Here is a 17845-nt window from a genome sequence, read left to right as displayed (position 1 = left end):
TTGTAGGGCCAAAGCCAGTGGTAGATGAGTCCACCAGTCCCCAGAGGCTGCTGGAGGTTCAAGAAAGTAGGTTGAGGGGTGCAGGTTGCCCACCAGTGCTCTTACCACTACACCACACAGCTGGGGAGCCTAAACCTCACAAACTGAGCACATCGCTGCAGCTTGAGACTTTATTCTTTCGTTCCTTTTTATTTGGCCAATCGCGTTGTGTATTTTTTCAAAAGTTGTTTTATTGCTGAAACTGGCTATGGGAGATCATGGTTTTTATACAGTTGCTGTTTTATTGTTCTAATTTGTAAGCTGATTTGAGGTGTATGCCATGATAGGGAAAGCAGGTTGTAAATAAATAATTTCATATCATAAAATAATATAATATCCTCCCCCTCCACTTCTCTCTCTCTCTCTCTCTCTCTCCACACACACACACACACACACACACACACACACACACACATTTAGCTGACAAGGCCAGATCAGGGAACATTGTTGAACCCGAACTAATTAATTCAAAGTTAAGCAAGCAAATAAAAGTTTTTACAAGGGTCTGGTTCGTGGTTATAGAAGTTCTTTGGGGCACCCTTGGGAAGAAATGCAGGAAATGTAATACTGCGGGGAATATCTAGTGGTTGGCAGAGCAGCTGCGACTCTGCAGACTCTGCCCCAAGGTAACTGGCAGGACTGGGTGGTTTGCCTCACATTTTGTTTGCTTATGCTGGTGCTGAACCACGTGTGGAAGCCAGAAGGAACTCTCACCAATCCCTTCCCTCCCACCCACCCCACTAAATTCAGCACTTAGCAACTAATTGCATAAAAGAAATTATAGAATCATGGAACTATAGAGTTGCAAGGGACCCTTAGAGTCATCTAGTCTCCCTCCCAACTACCCGATCCAAGGGCTTGCTCCTTTCTTGGCTAAAACCACCGTTGGAACTCAGAGCAGATTTGGGAGAGAAGAACCCCCATCTCCCCCCCCTTTTTAAAGAATTGTTTCCATGGCTGCTTGTCTGTGAACATAGTTTCGGATAAAAACAGTCTGCAGTGGTGTTCGATGCCTTCTTGAAAAGTGCTCCTCGCCACCCGATGCTGATTTCTCCTTACCTGTTTAAGACACGCCCAGCCTCCAGGTTTCAAATCTTCTAAACACCTGGCTCTCTAAATCCCCACTGCATGGCAACTGGCTGCAGTGACTCAGTGACTTGAAGAGGAAGTGTGCTCTCTGGGCATGCTTATGTAGGGTTGCCATATTTCAAGAAGTAAAAATCCGGAAGCAAAAGTTATTCGGCTTTTTTGGGGGGGGGATCGGCATCATAGTTTTGAGCTTTTGGGGGCAATTACCCTCCACCCCAAAGGAGAGCAAAGAGTGATATTCTAACACACACTTCCTTGTTCACTGGGCAAAACCCCCAGACATTTTGCTGATTTCCCAAAAAAATTCCCCAGAAGCTAATTCCGCCGTTGAAATCCCGGGAAATTCCTGACGTATGGCAACCCTAGCTTATGTGTGCCAGAACATGCGTGACACAATCTCACCTAATAATGAGATGGAGTGGAGGCAGAGCATAGCCATCAAGCTTAGTAGCCATGGATATAGCCTTATGCCCCGTAAATTTGTCTGATCCTCTTTTAAAAGCCATCCAGGGAGCCCACAAATTCATTCCACAAACCCCTTTCTTCATTTTTTAGCCAAATCCCAGAAAAAGGACCAGGTCATTTCTTCCTCCTGCATCCTGTGATTTAAGCTCTGCATCTCACAACCCACCCCACCCACCTAGTTTCCCAGGCAAGAAAATGGTAAAGTTCAGCGCTATTATTCTCTTACACCTGAGCTCGCATAAGTGTAGGTAGAAGGCACTTGATGTTCCCCTGGATAAAAATACACCAAGTGGGACGAAATTTATCCATTACTCTGTTCCTGTGACTGCAGTTTGTTTTAACTGTTTTTAATATTGATTTTTGGATTGCTTTAACCCACCCTGGGACTTGATGAAGGGTGGGCTATTATACATGAGTAGACAGACAGACAGACAGACAGATGGATGCATTCTCTTATATGCCCTAGGCTCATCTGGCCATCACCTTCAAGCTGCCCTGAGTCTCTGAGATAAGCTGTGATGTTCACAGGGATGGCCAAGGCAGAGGGGTGAAGTATCAGTCAGTAGCCCTTTATAACAGAGGGCGGGAAGCTCACCCAAAGTCCAGGGACAGGAGAAGCTGTCCGTTCTGTTTGTTGGTGGGAGAGACAAGTGAGACGGGGAGATCTGAATTTCACACACGGAATTATTATTATTATTATTATTATTATTATTATTATTATTATTATTATTTGTCCCCCACCTGCAACTTCTGTCCAAATAGAAGTTTGGGGTGGGAGGGGTGATTTGCAGTGGGCATGCAAGGGAAATTTACCTGTTTAATTAAATAAGGGGTCTCCCTAAGTATCTGTTTTCTGAGCCCTGGCCCTGATGAATTTTTGGCTCCATTTCTTTCCAAGAAAGTTCCTAAGTCTGGCAAATGTAGCCCATGAGGGAAAGACTGGCTCCTCCTTTCTGCCCAAAGCACAGGTGAGCATTTTTCTCTTGCGGCTCCCCCCCCCCACCTTAATCTCTTGGCCGGCAGACAGAAAAGCGAGCTATCCAGGAGTGGCACTGCGCTGTCTGCCTGGGAGCATACATCCCTCCCTGGGCTAAGCTGTTTGGGAATAATAGTCTCTATCAAATGACTGTGTTGTGTCTCTGGGATCAAATTCTATCCCTTCCAAAACCACGCCACCCTCCAAGCAAAGTGTGGGGAACTGTATCCTCAAACTCGTGGAGCTATTCCTGCCGAAAGCTCCCTTCTCTCTCTTTCTCAAATGAAGCTTTAACTAGTAGCCTGTTGTTGCTTGCTCTTGTTTATTTGCTGGCTTGGATTGCATTTCTTCCTCTTCTCAACCCCCAGCCACCCCCCTTTTTGTGTGCAATACACTTTTGTGCCAACTCAAGCCATTCAAGCTGCCACTGCCAGCTGGCTGAACTGAGCACTGAATTAAATTACGTCTGGAAGTCTGGTATGCGGATGCCACTGGGAATGGTTTGGAATCAGCGTAGGTTAAGAAAAGCCTGCGCGCTTTGTGTGTCTGTGTGTGTTTCTATCAGCTGTGCGTCAGTCAATGGGTTTGCTCGGCGTCAATGGGAAGTTTGTGTCTGAGAAATGCCATGCGGGGTGGGGGGAGTTGGAGGGGGGGATCAGAAGGGGTGCAAGGTATGTTTCTCAAAACTTTATTGCGGTTGCCCAATGTTTCCCTGAGAGGTATTTTAGAAACCTTACTGCAGACTGGCTTTTTGGTAAGGCAGCAAGGTTGAAGCACTTCAAAGCACACCTGTTTTCCTTTTCTTTTTTTAAGGACTATTTTTGTTCTGGTGTGTTACAGTAATAGCAGATAGCAGAGCAAAGATTAAAGGTGGGCTTTCCCTTCTGGCAGCAAATATGGCGCCCTTTGCTGATTGCATTCCAACTTGTCTTGCAAAAGCACCTATAATCAAGTTTCTGGCAATATGCAATTTCCTTTAACTTGCCAATGATCAATGCCAACTCCCAGGTTTTGGAGAGCTCTCAGATGTCCTCAGTGGACTCTCCTTCCTGAGTAGGTCTGTCTCCTCAATGTTGTCTCCAAAAATCCCCAAGGGGGGGGCACCTTTTGACAACAGTCTTGCAGATGACCAATTAATTTTAAAAACTCTTTACCTGATGGCCTGGCGGTGCTTGGAAATGAACTAGTAAGTGCTCTCAACTGCTTCAGGTGAGACAAAGGATGGTTGCCAGAGGACACCTGACCTCCTTCTTCACCTGCCTTGTTTCCTGGCTGTTTCAGAAGACAGAGTGACACCCGCCTGTCATTGCAATCTAGTGGTGCTTTCTCTTGCACTGGAGTACCCATGACGCAGCGTGAGACCTCCACATACCTTCCATACTCTCCAGCAGAGCTCTTTAGAGTCCTCGCTTATGATGCGAATCCATGCATTTCCTTTGACAGAAATTAATTACACGTTGGCAGGCAGGAGCCTATGCAAGACCAGTTTGGCTGAATGATTGCTACTGCCCCATTGAGCCCAGGGCAAGTCTCTGTAGGGCTCTAACAAGCCATGTACTATGCCGACACTGCTTTCTGCAGCCTAGATTGTTGCAGCTTATGAAGAAAAGTTAGGGGCCACAGAACACAGTGTGCATCTTACTAGATGCCCATTGCTTAGTCACAGTGGTTATTGTGTGTTGCAGAGAAACTGGCTTATAAATCTGCTGACTTTAGAGATGGCATGGAGTGTGCAGCTAACCAGTTTGGGGCAATTTTTGTTTGTGGCATATTTAGTTTTAAGTGTTCAGTTTTCTTTTGCCTGGCTACGGAATAACTGTACCAAAACTGAACTGACTGGATCTTCTTGGAGCCAGGTTGTAACATGGTTAGTATGAACCACCACCACCCACCCCAGTCTTGATTTGCAACCTGCTCTTATTTTTAAGCTCCATTTCAGTTTTAGTCCATGTTTTAAATGAATGAGGAAATGGGCAACGATTTGCACACCCGTTTTTGGGTTGAGGGAGATGGATGCTCCATCTCTCTCTTACTTTTGGACTGTTCTGCTCACTCATGGGACTTCTTGGCTGGTGTTTGTATCCCTTTTGCACTGCATCTCTTTCCCTTTAAGCGGATGCCTGGTGTTGACAAATGCCAAATCCACCATTAGAACCATAGGATGCTTCCTTGTGCCAAGTCCAGACACTGGTCCACGTAGCTCATTTCCATCTTGCAGTAACTGGTAGTGGCTCATCGGAGTTTTGCACAGGGGTGTTCCCCAGCCGTGCCTAGAGAAGGCCGAGATCTAACATGAGACCTTGTGTGTGCAAAAGCATTCGCTCTACCACGGAGCTATGGCCCTGCCGCAAATGTTAGCGACACCTGCACTTCTCCTCTTGCTTTGTGACACAGCATCACTTAGTAGCTTTTTCTTGATTTGATGCCTTTTCCTCTCAGGACCTCTCAAAATAAGTGTTTGTTTTTCTTCTTGTCTCCTTTTCCTGCAGCGGAGTTGGAGTTTGTACAGATAATCATAATCGTGGTGGTGATGATGGTCATGGTGGTCGTCATCACGTGTTTGCTGAATCACTACAAACTCTCTGCACGGTCCTTCATCAATCGGCACAGTCAAGGACGGAGGAGAGAGGAGAACCTATCATCAGTAAGTAGCCCGTGTCTGCCTCCCCGAACTCTTTCCTGCTTCTCTGCCGGGTTCATGTTGTTTGCTGTGCTCACCAGCTGACCCTGGGTGCTTTCGGAACAGCCATGGTGGGAGGACTTTGACCTGGTTTTTATATCCCTCCCAATCTCACTTGGAGCGGTCCATATATAAATATACGTGGGCTGATAAATCTTGCAAACTTTTCTAATGTCCATCAGTGTGGCCACTCTATCTGGCAATGTTGTCACGTGCAGCAGGGACCTGTGATACCCCTAGAAAGTTTTAGGACCCATGGGCTTGTCTGTGGCCTAAGATCAGGCCTGTGGCCCTCCCCAGTTCTCCCATGATGCTTTGCTGTCTGTTCCCCAGCTTAGTAGAGTAGAGGCAAAACTGTACTATACCGTACACTAAACTGTACTATACTGTACTATACTGTACACTTCCCCTACCCCACTCCTGTATAATAATAATAATAATAATAATAATAATATGTTTATCCCACTGTTCTATAGGAAAGCCCCCCAAGTTAGATAGGTAACAAAACCCAAAGCAACAAAGCACTAAGATAACAGCTGAAAATCATACTCTGCAGTATAATTCTTTTTAAAACAATAAATATACAGGTAGCAGCAGCAGCAGCAGATAAAGTCAGCAGTTCCCAAATGTTTTCTGCCACAGACTGGTTGAACATTGCTGAGGGTTTTGGCCATTTGCTTAATGATTTTTCGACCTGTGGTAGCAATTGCAAGTCTACGGAATTCAAACTGCAATAGGAGACTTTATGGTGGACATAAGAAACAAAAGAAGCCATAAAAATACAATTAAAAACCAATATGAATATTCAGAGCAATGGATGTGTCATCTCAAGAGGTTCCCAACCCCTGCTTTGGGCAAACCTGGTGCTGAAATGTGCCTGCAAAGCTAGGGCAATATTTTGTTACTTTACAGCAGGCTAGACTAGGTGAAACCACCTAGTCTAGCCTGTGCAATGGGTCGCAGGTGGTGCTGTGGTCTAAACCACTGAGCCTCTTGGGCTTGCCAATTGGAAGGTCATTGGTTTGAATCCCCGTGATGGGCTTAGCTCCCGTTGCTCTGTCCCAGCTTCTGCCAACCTAGCAGTTCGAAAGCACACCAGTGCAAATAGATAAATAGGTACCACTGCGACGGGAAGGTAAACGGCGTTTCCGTGCACTCTGGTTTCTGTCTTGGTGTCCCAGAAAGCTGTCTGTGGACAAACGCCGGCTCCCTCAGCCTGAAAGCGAGATAAGTGCCACAACCCCTTTGACTGGACTTAACTGTCCAGGGGTCCTTTACCTTTTACCTGACCTTGCTGCAAATGGAGGCGGTAGACTGGGGCGATACTGTGGCCTGCTGCATTCCAAACAGCAAACAGGGATTACCATTTTTGAAAGCTCACCGACAATTACTCTGCAAGATCAAACCAAGCACATCAAGGAACAAAAATACAGTGGTGCCTCGCAAGACAAGAATAATCCGTTCTGCGAGTCTCTTCGTCTAGCGGTTTTTTCGTCTTGCGAAGCAAGCCCATTGACGGATTAGCGCTATTAGCGGCTTTTAGCGGCTTATCGGCTTATCGGATAAGCGGCTTAGCGGCTTAGAAAAAGGGGGGGAAAGGGAAAAAAACCCGCAGGAACTCGCAAGACATTTTCGTCTTGCGAAGCAAGCCCATAGGAAATTCATTTTGCGAAGCACCTCCAAAACGGAAAACTCTTTCGTCTAGCGAGTCTTCCGTCTTGCGAGGCATTCGTCTTGCGGGGCACCACTGTACTAGTCTACCCCGCACCCAGCTGTGTGGGGAAGCTTCCCCCTGACACACACACGGTTTTTCAGCATACGCAGATCTAGCCACAGACTATGAAACTGAAGGAGCTTATTTGTCATGTGTCACTCCAAAGTGCAAAATCTGAAAGTAATGAAGGAGTTGTGACTTGGTTTCAGTCTCTCTCCGTTAAATAAAGGCAGTGCCTTCTTATGTTGGGTGCAGTCCTATAAGGGGCAGCAAAGCTCCCCCTAGTGGGTAAAACCAAGAGCACATATGGCTTTGCAGCTCACATTATTTTATTTAGGTGGACATATATAAACCTAATGGGACGCAGGTGGTGCTGTGGGTTAAACCACAGAGCCTAGGACTTGCTGATCAGAAGGTCGGCGGTTCGAATCCCCGTGACAGGGTGAGCTCCCGTTGCTCGGTCCCTGCTCCTGCCAACCTAGCAGTTCGAAAGCCCGTCAGAGTGCAAGTAGATAAATAGGTACCGCTCCAGCAGGAAGGTAAATGGCGTTTCTGTGTGCTGCTCTGGTTTGTCAGAAGCGACTTAGTCATGCTGGCCACATGACCCGGAAGCTGTACGCCAGCTCCCTCGGCCAATAAAGCGAGATGAGCGCCACAACCCCAGAGTCGGTCACAACTGGACCTAATGGTCAGGGGTCCCTTTACCTTTATATAAACCTAAAGTGTGAAGGAGCTGTGAAGTGTGTATGCACCATTCAAACACGCTTGTCAGGGAGACATGACTGGCTGCAACTCCCTCCCGAGCATATGTTTGCCTCTGTGTAATGTGTGATGTGTCCCTCCGAACAAATGTTTCAGCAGGGAGCTGTGTCCCTCTAGCTGTTATTGGACTCCAAGTCCCATCAGCTCCTGTTGGCATGGCCAGTAAGTTTGGGATGATGGGAGTTGTAGTCCAGTAGCATCCAGAGGTCCAAAGGTTAGCTGCTGCTGCTGCCGTATTGCATTTAGGAGCCTCACATCCTTATCTCTTCTCAAGTGTGGGGTGTTTAACAATGAAAATGAGCATGGCATCCAGATGGACTACTAGGGTCTTAGGAGTCTAGCACCATAGCTGACTGGGAAGTGGAGCAGCAGGGCCGGCCCTCCCATTAGTCAAGAGAGGTAGATGCTGAGGGACAGGGCTGTGTGTGGCACCCACTGAGTTTATCCTGGTATTCTCAGCTGCCTTGTTGCCATTGCTGAAGAAATCTTCACCTGCAAGTTGGCTTGCTTTTTGTACATGGAAGGTGGAGGAGACCGCCTTGCATTGCAGCAGCATATCTTAGGCTGGTCCTGGGGGCGATGGCAGCTGAGATCTGCAACCAGTAGCAGGGGCACAAATGCCCTGGAAGTATGATTTTAGGCAGCCTTCAAATATCGTCTGCAGGGCACCATGTTGGCTAAAGAAAGAAAACGAGGCAACCAGTTGCTTTGAGCATGGATGGGCCCAGGAGGACCATTTCTTTTCGAGCCCCCAATCTCGATTTCTGGGGCATAATTTTATTTGATAGATGAGACTAAAAATCCATTAATAAATGAAGAGGCATTCTCTTGCCCTTTTGCTTTTCAGCTGTGAAAAGTTTAAGGCTGGCTCTGGACATTTTAATCTGGATCCGTTTGTCCAGAATAAAAACAATGTAAGGTTGTTGTATGCAGTAGAAGGCATATGATTATCTTAAGAGTGATGGGAGTAGATGTTTCAAAGCATCGGCTTTGGGGCTGCAGGACAGCTTGCCTCCATCCACCTCTTTCCCCGCAGTAGTGTTCAGACATCAGCCTGAAGACTTTGGAGCGGCAGATGGCATAATGCAATGACATTGCCCACTGCTAAATTAAATATAAACCAGTGAGCATAAGGTGATGATACACTCACCACTTAGTAAATATGCCCTATGGGATGATGAAAAAATAAGCATTTGTATGTCTCGGAGTGATTCGCTCCTCTGCCCAGTGTTGTAAACTGTTATCAAGCAGACCTCTAAGCCAAGTGGAATCCCATGTGTGCAGCGCTGCCCTTGCGCATAGCACACAGATGCTGCTCTAACGCATTTGTCCTCAACTGGTGGTTTGGGATCTGCTGCTGGGACACAGCCTGACCTAAGGTGGGTCACCACAGCAGCTCGACCACCATATAAATATAGGGTAAACAAATAAATAAATTAGTGGGTTCCTGCAACGGCATATGTGGATGAAAACTGTTTGCAAAGATTAAGGACGACTGCTCCAAATGGCTGTTTGCAGCAGTTCCTTGCCCCCTTCTGAGCAACGGGTCTCATCCTCCCATCTTGTATGAAAATTAGGTGTTGCCATTCGGGACCAGTTGCCAACCCTGGTGCAAGCCCAAAGTCCAGGGCTTGTGGCCACTTCTTAGGGCAAGCTAATCCTTGAGCATTAAAAGATGCAACCATAAAACCACAGTTGTTAGCATCGGTTTATCTCGAGAGACAACAAAGTGCACCTCCCGGCGGACAAATCAAATGCGCCTGCCGTGGTTGCAAAGACCAGTAACTTGCTCCTCCCTCGTTCCTTTTGCTGTGTTAGCAGCACCAAAGTGACCTCTCTGGGGGCACAAGCCTGGACAGTGTGTATGGAGGTCCTGGGCTGCCCAGACAAGACTCCTCTCTTGGCCTCGTTGATGTGGTCCAATGGAAAGCAGAGCAAGACGTCTGGCACCAGCTTGGCTGCAGGAGTTGTTGGAAGGAGGCGTACAAGGCGCCATCCAACCATCTTAGGGGCTGCACTCCAGATTAGTGCAGGGCCTGCTCATTAACCTTTTCTTCTCCCAAAGATGTCCTGCAGTTACTACTACTATATAAGAGTGGGGAACCTCTGGCCTCCCAAAATGTTGCTGGCCTCAGCTCCCATCTAACCCAAAGACCCCAGCCAGGGACTGTAGTCAACAGGTCCCCCATCTCCGACCTAACCATTCTATGCAAATTACATGGAGTGTGGCTAATTACTCAGAAACAAGCCCCCACTGGCTTCAGCAGAATTTGCTCTCAAGTAAGTGTGCAATTAGGGATGTGGGTGGCACTGTGGGTTAAACCACAGAGCCTAGGGCTTGCCGATCAGAAGGTCGGCGGTTCGAATCCCCGCAACGAGGTGAGCTCTCGTTGCTTGGTCCCTGCTCCTGCCCACCTAGCAGTTTGAAAGCCCGTCAGAGTGCAAGTAGATAAATAGGTACCGCTCCGGCAGGAAGGTAAACGGCATTTCCGTGCGCTGCTCTGGTTCTCCAGAAGCGGCTTAGTCATGCTGGCCACATGACCCGGAAGCTGTACGCCGGCTCCCTCGGCCAGTAAAGCGAGATGAGCGCCACAACCCCAGAGTCAGCCGTGACTGGACCTAATGGTCAGGGGTCCCTTTACCTTTAAGGGTGCAATAGACCTGCAACTTTAGAGACCAAGTGAGGAACCAGGAAGTCCCCATTTCAGCTCTTATCTCTGCCATGGAACTCACTGTGCAGATAACAGCACTACCCTATCTTTGGAAGCGCTGCTGGAAATGCATATTAAGTGCTTTGTAAAGCCTTTTCTTAATTCCAAGTTTCCTTATGCAACTGCTGCCCCTGGCAAGGGAAGTTGCAATCTAGGTGGGTTGAGGTTTGCACCGTCTTTTTTTTTTTTTTAACTGGGAAATCTCACCACAAGGTTTTTTAAAAAATGTGGATCTATAATTCTGCCATGGTTGTTTGTTCTTTAAATGAAACCTTACCAAGGAAGCGAGAGAGAGAGAAAGAACACAACAGAATAACATTTCTCTGGAAGCTTAACAATGCCCTTTTGAATTTATCTCTGTTGCTACCATCTGGAGATGCATTTATACGTGTGCCTCTAATTTTTCTTTCGTGTGGTTTTTGTGCTTTCTGACTTAAAAGTAGACCGTAAGATGCAGGGGTACTCGACAAGTTTCCTAACTACACACAGCAGCCTCCTAAAATATGGCCGGTTTATTAGTTACATCACCCAAACGGTGCAAGTCAATTAATATTCCATATGAAACCGGCATTGGTTATCTTTCACTCCAAAGTAGCCTCATATCTTATGTGTGACATTTTTGAGACAAGATTTCCTATGAAAACAGAAGGAAGGGGGAAGCATCTGGAGCAACATCTCATTTCCCTATAAATCACTTCTGGCCTCCTCTTCTGGTTGCAGCATGCCTTGTCTGCAGAGCTGGGAACAAAAATACAGCAACGCAGAGTGGATTTGTTAAGGGGTTGAGGAGCCCCTTTTCAGCTCAAGGGCTGCAACCTCTGCGGTGGCAATCCCTTGCAGGCTGCATAGTAATGGTTGGTGCAGCCAGAAGCAAACGTGCGCAGAGCGATGGATCTGACTATAGTAGGCCACGCTCTGGTCACACTAAAGACCGAAGGTTCTTGAGCCACCTCCTGTGAATTTCGCTTCTTCTGTTTAACCCATGCTTGCACCCCCCTCTGCCCCCTGCCAAAAAGGATTTTTGTGAAAATAAATATTGTATTGGGCTTTCTGGGCAACTTTCCCATCACCTTTAAGCTGAATTTGATAGTATTCCATGGCCTCGGCTTCCAAGCAGGCTTCCCTCCCCAATCTGATTTCTTTTTGGCTGCTGGCATTCCAAGGGGCAGCAAGCCAAAGCAAGGCGAAATTGGAATAGATGGCTCAGCCAATAATTTAGAGGTGTCACCAGGCAAGCTATGGTTCTCTCAACATCTCTCCCATGCAAACTCCTGCTACTTAAGATACTGCCTGATGCTGGTTCATGTAGTTCTGTAATGCCTATCTGCTTGCAGCAGATTTTCAGTTTTTAATCATGATCCTTTTGCAGCCCTATCTGGCGATGCTAAGGATGGATGGAACTTGGTACTACTCATATGCAAAATAGTGTGCTCTTCCAGTGAAATACAGTACTTTCCCCAATACGAGGACCATCTTATTTAAAAGGAGGTTATCATAGTGCTCTTGCCTCCCAAGGCTGTTGTAAACATCACTGACATAATGTGTTGTAGTTGTTTAGTCATTTAGTCATGTCCGACTCTTCGTCACCCCATGGACCAGAGCACGCCAGGCACTCCTGTCTTCCACTGCCTCCTGCAGTTTGGTCAAACTCCTGCCGGTAGCTTCGAGAACACTGTCCAACCATCTCGTCCTCTGTCGTCCCCTTCTCCTTGTGCCCTCCATCTTTCCCAACATCAGGGTCTTTTCCAGGGAGTCTTCTCTTCTCATGAGGTGGCCAAAGTATTGGAGCCTCAGCTTCAGGATCTTTCCTTCCAGTGAGCACTCAAGGCTGATTTCCTTCAGAATGGATCGGTTTGATCATCTTGCAGTCCATGGGACTCTCAAGAGTCTCCTCCAGCACCATAATTCAAAAGCATCAATTCTTTGGCGATCAGCCTTCTTTATGGTCCAGCTCTCACTTCCATACATCACTACTGGGAAAACCATAGCTTTAACTATACGGACCTTTGTTGGCAAGGTGATGTCTAAACTCTTGACATTTGCACCCTGGCTTTGCCGCCTGCCACTGGAAAGGCTGTGCCTCCTGTCTTTCAAGAAGAACACCCACTCTCAGCCTAACCGACCTCACAGGGATGTTGTGAGAATGAAATAGGGGAGGAGAAGCATACGGCAAAGGGGAGACCAACCTTGCCCTTTCAACTGACCACTGAAGAAGCAGCTGTTTTCTTCTTCCCTCCTCAGTCTTTTTCCTTTTGTATCATGCCTGTTAGATTGCGAACAGGTTGTGAGCCAGCAGGTAGCAATTCTGCTATATATATTTTTGTAAGAATAATTATTTTTTTCCTTATTCTTATTATTAAGTGTTTACATAATACAACCTTAAGTACATCATAAGTTTTCATTCTTATATTTCTCTGACTTCCCATAACCCTTGATAATAATTTATTTCTTATACCCTGCCCATCCAAGCTTCCTGAAGCAGGCTGCCTTCATATGTCTGTGAGAAGTTATATAGTTGTTTAACTCTTTGACATCTGCCGGGAGGGCGTTCCACAGGGCGGGTGCAGCTACCGAAAAGGCCTTCTGCCTGGTTCCCTGTAGTTTCACTTTTCCAGGCCTTATAACCTGGATAGCTCAGTTGGGTAGAGGGTGGTGCTGATAAGGTTGCAGGTTTGATCCCCGTACGGGACAGCTGCAGATTCCTATTTTGCAGGGGGTTGGACTGGATGACCCTCAGGGTCCCTTCCAACTCCACGATTCTGTGATTCTAGTGAGGGATCCTCCAGAAGGCCCTCGGAGCTGGGCCCCAGTGTTCAGGCTGAACGATGGGGGTGGAGACGCTCCTTCAGATCGTACATGTGCAGCTTTTCGAAACTCTTTGGAAGTTGCCGTTGTTACTAGCAATCGCTAATAAGTTTGAGCAGGGTGTGGGAGCAGCATTTCTCAGTAGGAATTATCCAACCTTTTCCTGTTCTTTCCCATTTTAGGAAGGAAGCTTGTGGCCTTCAGAAAGCACAGTGTCGGGAAATGGAGTAACAGAGGTAAGTAGCATGGTGTCAGGGCTGGAGTCAGAGGCAAGTCAGCACAGTTGCCACTGAAGTTTGCTCTTTATGCAAGGAAATTGCATACAGTGGTACCTCGGGTTAAGAACTTAATTAGTTCTGGAGGTCCGTTCTTAACCTGAAACTGTTCTTAACCTGAGGTACCACTTTAGCTAATGGGGCCTCCTGCTGCCGCCGCCACGCAATTTCTGTTCTCACCCTGAGGTAAAGTTCTTAACCCGAGGTACTATTTCTGGGTTAGCGGAGGCTGTAACCTGAAGCATCTGTAACCCGAGGTACCACTGTATTTCTCCGGGTAGTTCTGGGGAAATCTTGCTCAACCTCCCATCATCCCTGATGGCTGCCTATGCTGGCTGGGGCCAAGGGGAAGGAAAATCCATGATGTTTTTCAGTACAGTTGTACCTTGGAAGTCGAACAGAATCTGTTCTGGAACGATCGCCTTCCAAAGTGTGGCTTCTGATTGGCTGCAGGAAGCTCCTACAGCCAATCGGAAGCCGTGGAAGCCCCGTCGGATGTTCAGCTTCCAAAAGAACGTTAAAAAACCGGAACACTCACTTCCGGTTTTCAATTGTTCAGGAGCTGGAACGTTTGACTCCCGAGGCATTTGGGAGCCGAGGTACGATTGTATAGGCATAGATGAACCAACAACCTGGTTCCCTATGAATCAGCACCCTCTGTTCCTATTGCAGAGTCTGTAACCTGAAGCGTCTGTAACCTGAAGCGTCTGTAACCCGAGGTACCACTGTACAGCTAGCTCAGCAACCCTTCACAATTCCCAACACAATTCTTGCAGCTGCCAAGACTGAAGGTCCCCCCCTTCTACCCTGTCTAAGGCTCCACATTTCCCAGATGTTTCCCAAGCAGCCTCAAACTGTGTCTGTGCACCTCTGGTCTCTGTTCTGCCCTTCTTGTTCCCCATGATGTTCTTTGAGACCAGTAGGAGAGGGAGTCCTTGGGTTCTGCAGCAGCCTCTTTATCTGTCTCCTCTGCTTCAGCCTCGGAGTCTGAACTGCTGTCTGTCACTGGCTCTCCCTGCTCACTAAACCCTGTAGCCCCTTCAGCACCCAGCCCCTCCTCTCAATCTTCTCCCTCTGATCTCTCCTCATTGTCCTACCACCAACCCACTGGCTCTGAGCCTTCCCCCTCTGGGGCTTCCCGTGGGGCTTCCCACTGCTCCTCTTCACCCAGCCTGTGCCCGACACACAGTCGAAACTTAGCAGAGGCCAGATTTCATGGGTTCACACATGGAACGCGACGCTTACGCCCGTCTCCCTTCTTGTCTCCAGCAGCAAGTCTACACGCCGAGGCCTACGGACCGGCTTGCCGTCCCGTCCTTCTTGCAAAGGGACCGCTTCAACAGATTCCAGCCGACGTACCCTTACATGCAGCACGAGATCGACTTGCCGCCCACCATCTCTCTGTCAGACGGGGAGGAGCCCCCGCCTTACCAGGGGCCGTGCACACTGCAGCTCCGAGACCCGGAGCAGCAAATGGAACTCAACAGGGAGTCTGTCCGGGCGCCTCCCAACCGAACCATCTTTGACAGCGACCTGATAGACAGCTCGGTTTACGGGGGGCCCCGGCCCCCCAGCAGCAACTCTGGCATCAGCGCCACCTGCTACGGGAGCAGCGGCCGGATGGAAGGGCCACCCCCCACGTACAGCGAGGTGATCGGTCACTTCCCCGGCTCGACCTTTTACCAGCACCAACAGAACAGCGGCGGGGTGACCGCCATACTGGAGGGGGGCAGGCTCCACCCTTCGTCGCAGTTCGGCAGCCTTGAGAGCACAACAGTGTGGAACAAAGAGAAAGAGAAGCAGAAAGGGCACCCCTTTTAAAAAAGAGCGAGAGAAAGAGAATGATATTAAACACTCTGCACTTGTTAACCGGGGTGGGGTGGGGGGTCGGGGGGGAAGATATCGAGAGGCGGAGGCGCTGTGTATGAAACGCAACGTCCGTCTCCATATAAATATTTACATGTTTATGTTTGGTCTCAATGCACAAGCCAACCAAGCTTGCAAAACATTTCTTTGTTGAGTTCTGTCTAGAAAGGTTGTTTTTTTTGGGGGGGGGTATGTGTTCTGTTTTGTTTTTTTAAGAGAAAAATACCCAATCCTTTTTCTCTGCACCCCCCCCCGCACCCCACCTGCCACCTTTTGCGCCTCCCCCGGCCCCCATTTTGTTTCTAGTTGAGCTGCGTGTTTCGGCGCTACAATATTTTTGTTGTTGTTGTTTATTTCACTTAACTTTAAAAGACAAAAATATTTGCACAAAAACATTTGTTTAAAGATCTGCAATATATATATATATATAAATATAAATATAAATATATATTAAAAAAATAAGAGAAACTGTATGTGTGTTGGGGAAGCAGGTATTTTTATATTAGAAGAGACTATTGATGAGGGGGGAAAGAAGAAGAAAAGTTTTTGTTGTGTTTTTTTCTGAACTAGAATTAAAAAAAATGGCAATTTTTGTGAGGCAACTCAAAAGAGCATGTATTACATTGTAAAAAAAAGCGAAACAAAAAAACAAAAAAAGCAGGGGTTTAGAGTTATTTATATAAATGTTGAAATTTTGCACTATTTTTTAATATAAATGTGTCAGTGCTTGTGTTGGTCTAAAGCCTCTTATCACATCTACCACAAAACTGTTAAGGGAAACATGTTTATAACAGGGCAATTCTGTATGCTTCTACTCAGAAGTAAGCTCCACTGAGTTGAATGGGACTTACTCCCAGGTAAATGTGTATAGGGTTGCAGCGGACGTAAGGACTAAAAAAGAGAAACTGAGGGAGGGAATGCCTGTAAAACTAAAGCCACAGACCAGTAAGGAACATCATGTGAAGACTGCATCTTGTACATTTTCCTACTTTCCTATTTTTGCTCTCCATAGTCACTCGACCAGGTCTCAAACCTGATCATCACATCTATGACGCCTGACTACAGGTGTCCTCAAGATACCTGACTGCAGAATGTACACGGAACTGTATCTGTTCTGAAGGGTGTTTAATGCACGTGTATAAACTACCCTTTCTTTTCTGGTATGGTATGATTTCGACTTAAAGAGGAAAGAGGTCATTTATACATTCGTGCATACACCTTTCGAAATTGGACACGGTTTCCCTTCTTTTTGCACTCAGGTGTCTGTTCCCAGGGATGTTAAGTCACCACAAGATTCCACTCTTGTACATTCCCTTGGAAATAAAGACTTTTTTAAAGAAAAAAAATCAACAAATAAAATATTGACTGTGCATTTGTTTGGCCATTTATGGTTATTGGAAGCATGAAAAAAAATATATTTTAAAAAGCAAAGTTTGGAGCTTGCCCTGACAAAGCGTTAGCCCTGTGTGATTTCACAGTTGCCCTGGTACAAGATTTGTCTGGCTCTCATTGATATGGAGATAGCTACGCCTATTATACAGACCCTGCCGGCAAAATGCAGAACTATGGCTGAAATTTAAATGGGTGGGGAACCGCTGCTTTGAGCAAAGCTAAGAAGAGCACAGACATCGTGTTCTTTAAACAGAGTTTTGCAAAGCCAAGACCTTGAGAGAGCAATTTAAACGGCCCCTTCAAGATGACTATAAAAGCATAAGTGGTCGTTAAAATGCCTTCTTTTTAATGATCAGGTGATGACTTCTAATTGTTGGGGTTATTTCCCCCGCCCCCCAAACCAATCTGGCTCTCTTTTGTCAGTTAAGGCAATAGAAGCAGGGAGATCCCACAAACCTGCCTTATGGATGTTTCTGTAGAAACCTGGTTTGGGACAGCTCCATTTTCCATAAAGTTTTTGAATAAACTCTTAAAAGAAGGTTGACCAGATGGGGAAGGATAAGGCCCCTGTGCACTTAATACTTGTGTAAATGAAGAGAAGGGCCGAACAGGTGCAGTTTGCTCTGTCGGGGCAAGAATATGGGTCCATTGATACCCCTTCTGTTTACACAAGTATTAACGTTGCAAGAGTCTTGTCTTCCATTGCTCCCAGTTTTTTGGGCCTGCAGAACAACCCACTCGCCCAGCTATGTGGTGAGCCAAGTGTATAAAAACTCTCAGCTGGTTTCCTCAACCATGCGTAGGCAAACAAAGGCCCGGGGGCCAGATCTGGCCCAATCGCCTTCTAAATCCAGTCCGCGGACGGTCCAGGAATCAGCGTGTTTTTACATGAGTAGAATGTGTGCTTTTTATCAAAAAGGCATTTCTGAGTTATTTGTGGGGCAGAGGAATTCGTTCATTCCCCACACAAAAAAAATAGTCTGGCCCCCCACAAGGTCTGAGGGACAGTGGACTGGCTCCCTGCTGGAAAAGTTTGCTGACCCCTGGTCTTGGGATTCAATCCATCCATGT

At 47.0% G+C, this 17845-nt stretch overlaps 1 protein-coding gene across 6 annotated transcripts in view; it reads left to right on the top strand.

Annotated features, from left to right (window-relative positions):
* The window catches only part of PMEPA1 (prostate transmembrane protein, androgen induced 1), an 84345-nt gene extending 67593 nt beyond the window's left edge, over positions 1 to 16752 (top strand). For 4 of the 6 annotated variants that reach the window (XM_053394350.1, XM_053394347.1, XM_053394345.1 and 1 more), the window contains exons 2-4: positions 5059 to 5213; positions 13424 to 13477; positions 14786 to 16752. In XM_053394350.1, the coding sequence (XP_053250325.1) occupies positions 5100 to 5213; positions 13424 to 13477; positions 14786 to 15337 (720 nt within the window). In that variant the 5' untranslated portion in view covers positions 5059 to 5099 and the 3' untranslated portion in view covers positions 15338 to 16752. Of the gene's footprint in view, positions 1 to 2361; positions 2562 to 5058; positions 5214 to 13423; positions 13478 to 14785 lie in introns of those variants that run through there. The other 2 variants (XM_053394351.1, XM_053394346.1) reach the window with 2 other exon arrangements.
* The last annotated feature ends 1093 nt before the right edge of the window (positions 16753 to 17845 follow it).

This window comes from Podarcis raffonei, chromosome 6 (genome assembly GCF_027172205.1).
Source record: "Podarcis raffonei isolate rPodRaf1 chromosome 6, rPodRaf1.pri, whole genome shotgun sequence".
NCBI lineage: Eukaryota > Metazoa > Chordata > Lepidosauria > Squamata > Lacertidae > Podarcis > Podarcis raffonei.
This window is presented reverse-complemented; position numbering and strand designations above follow the sequence as displayed.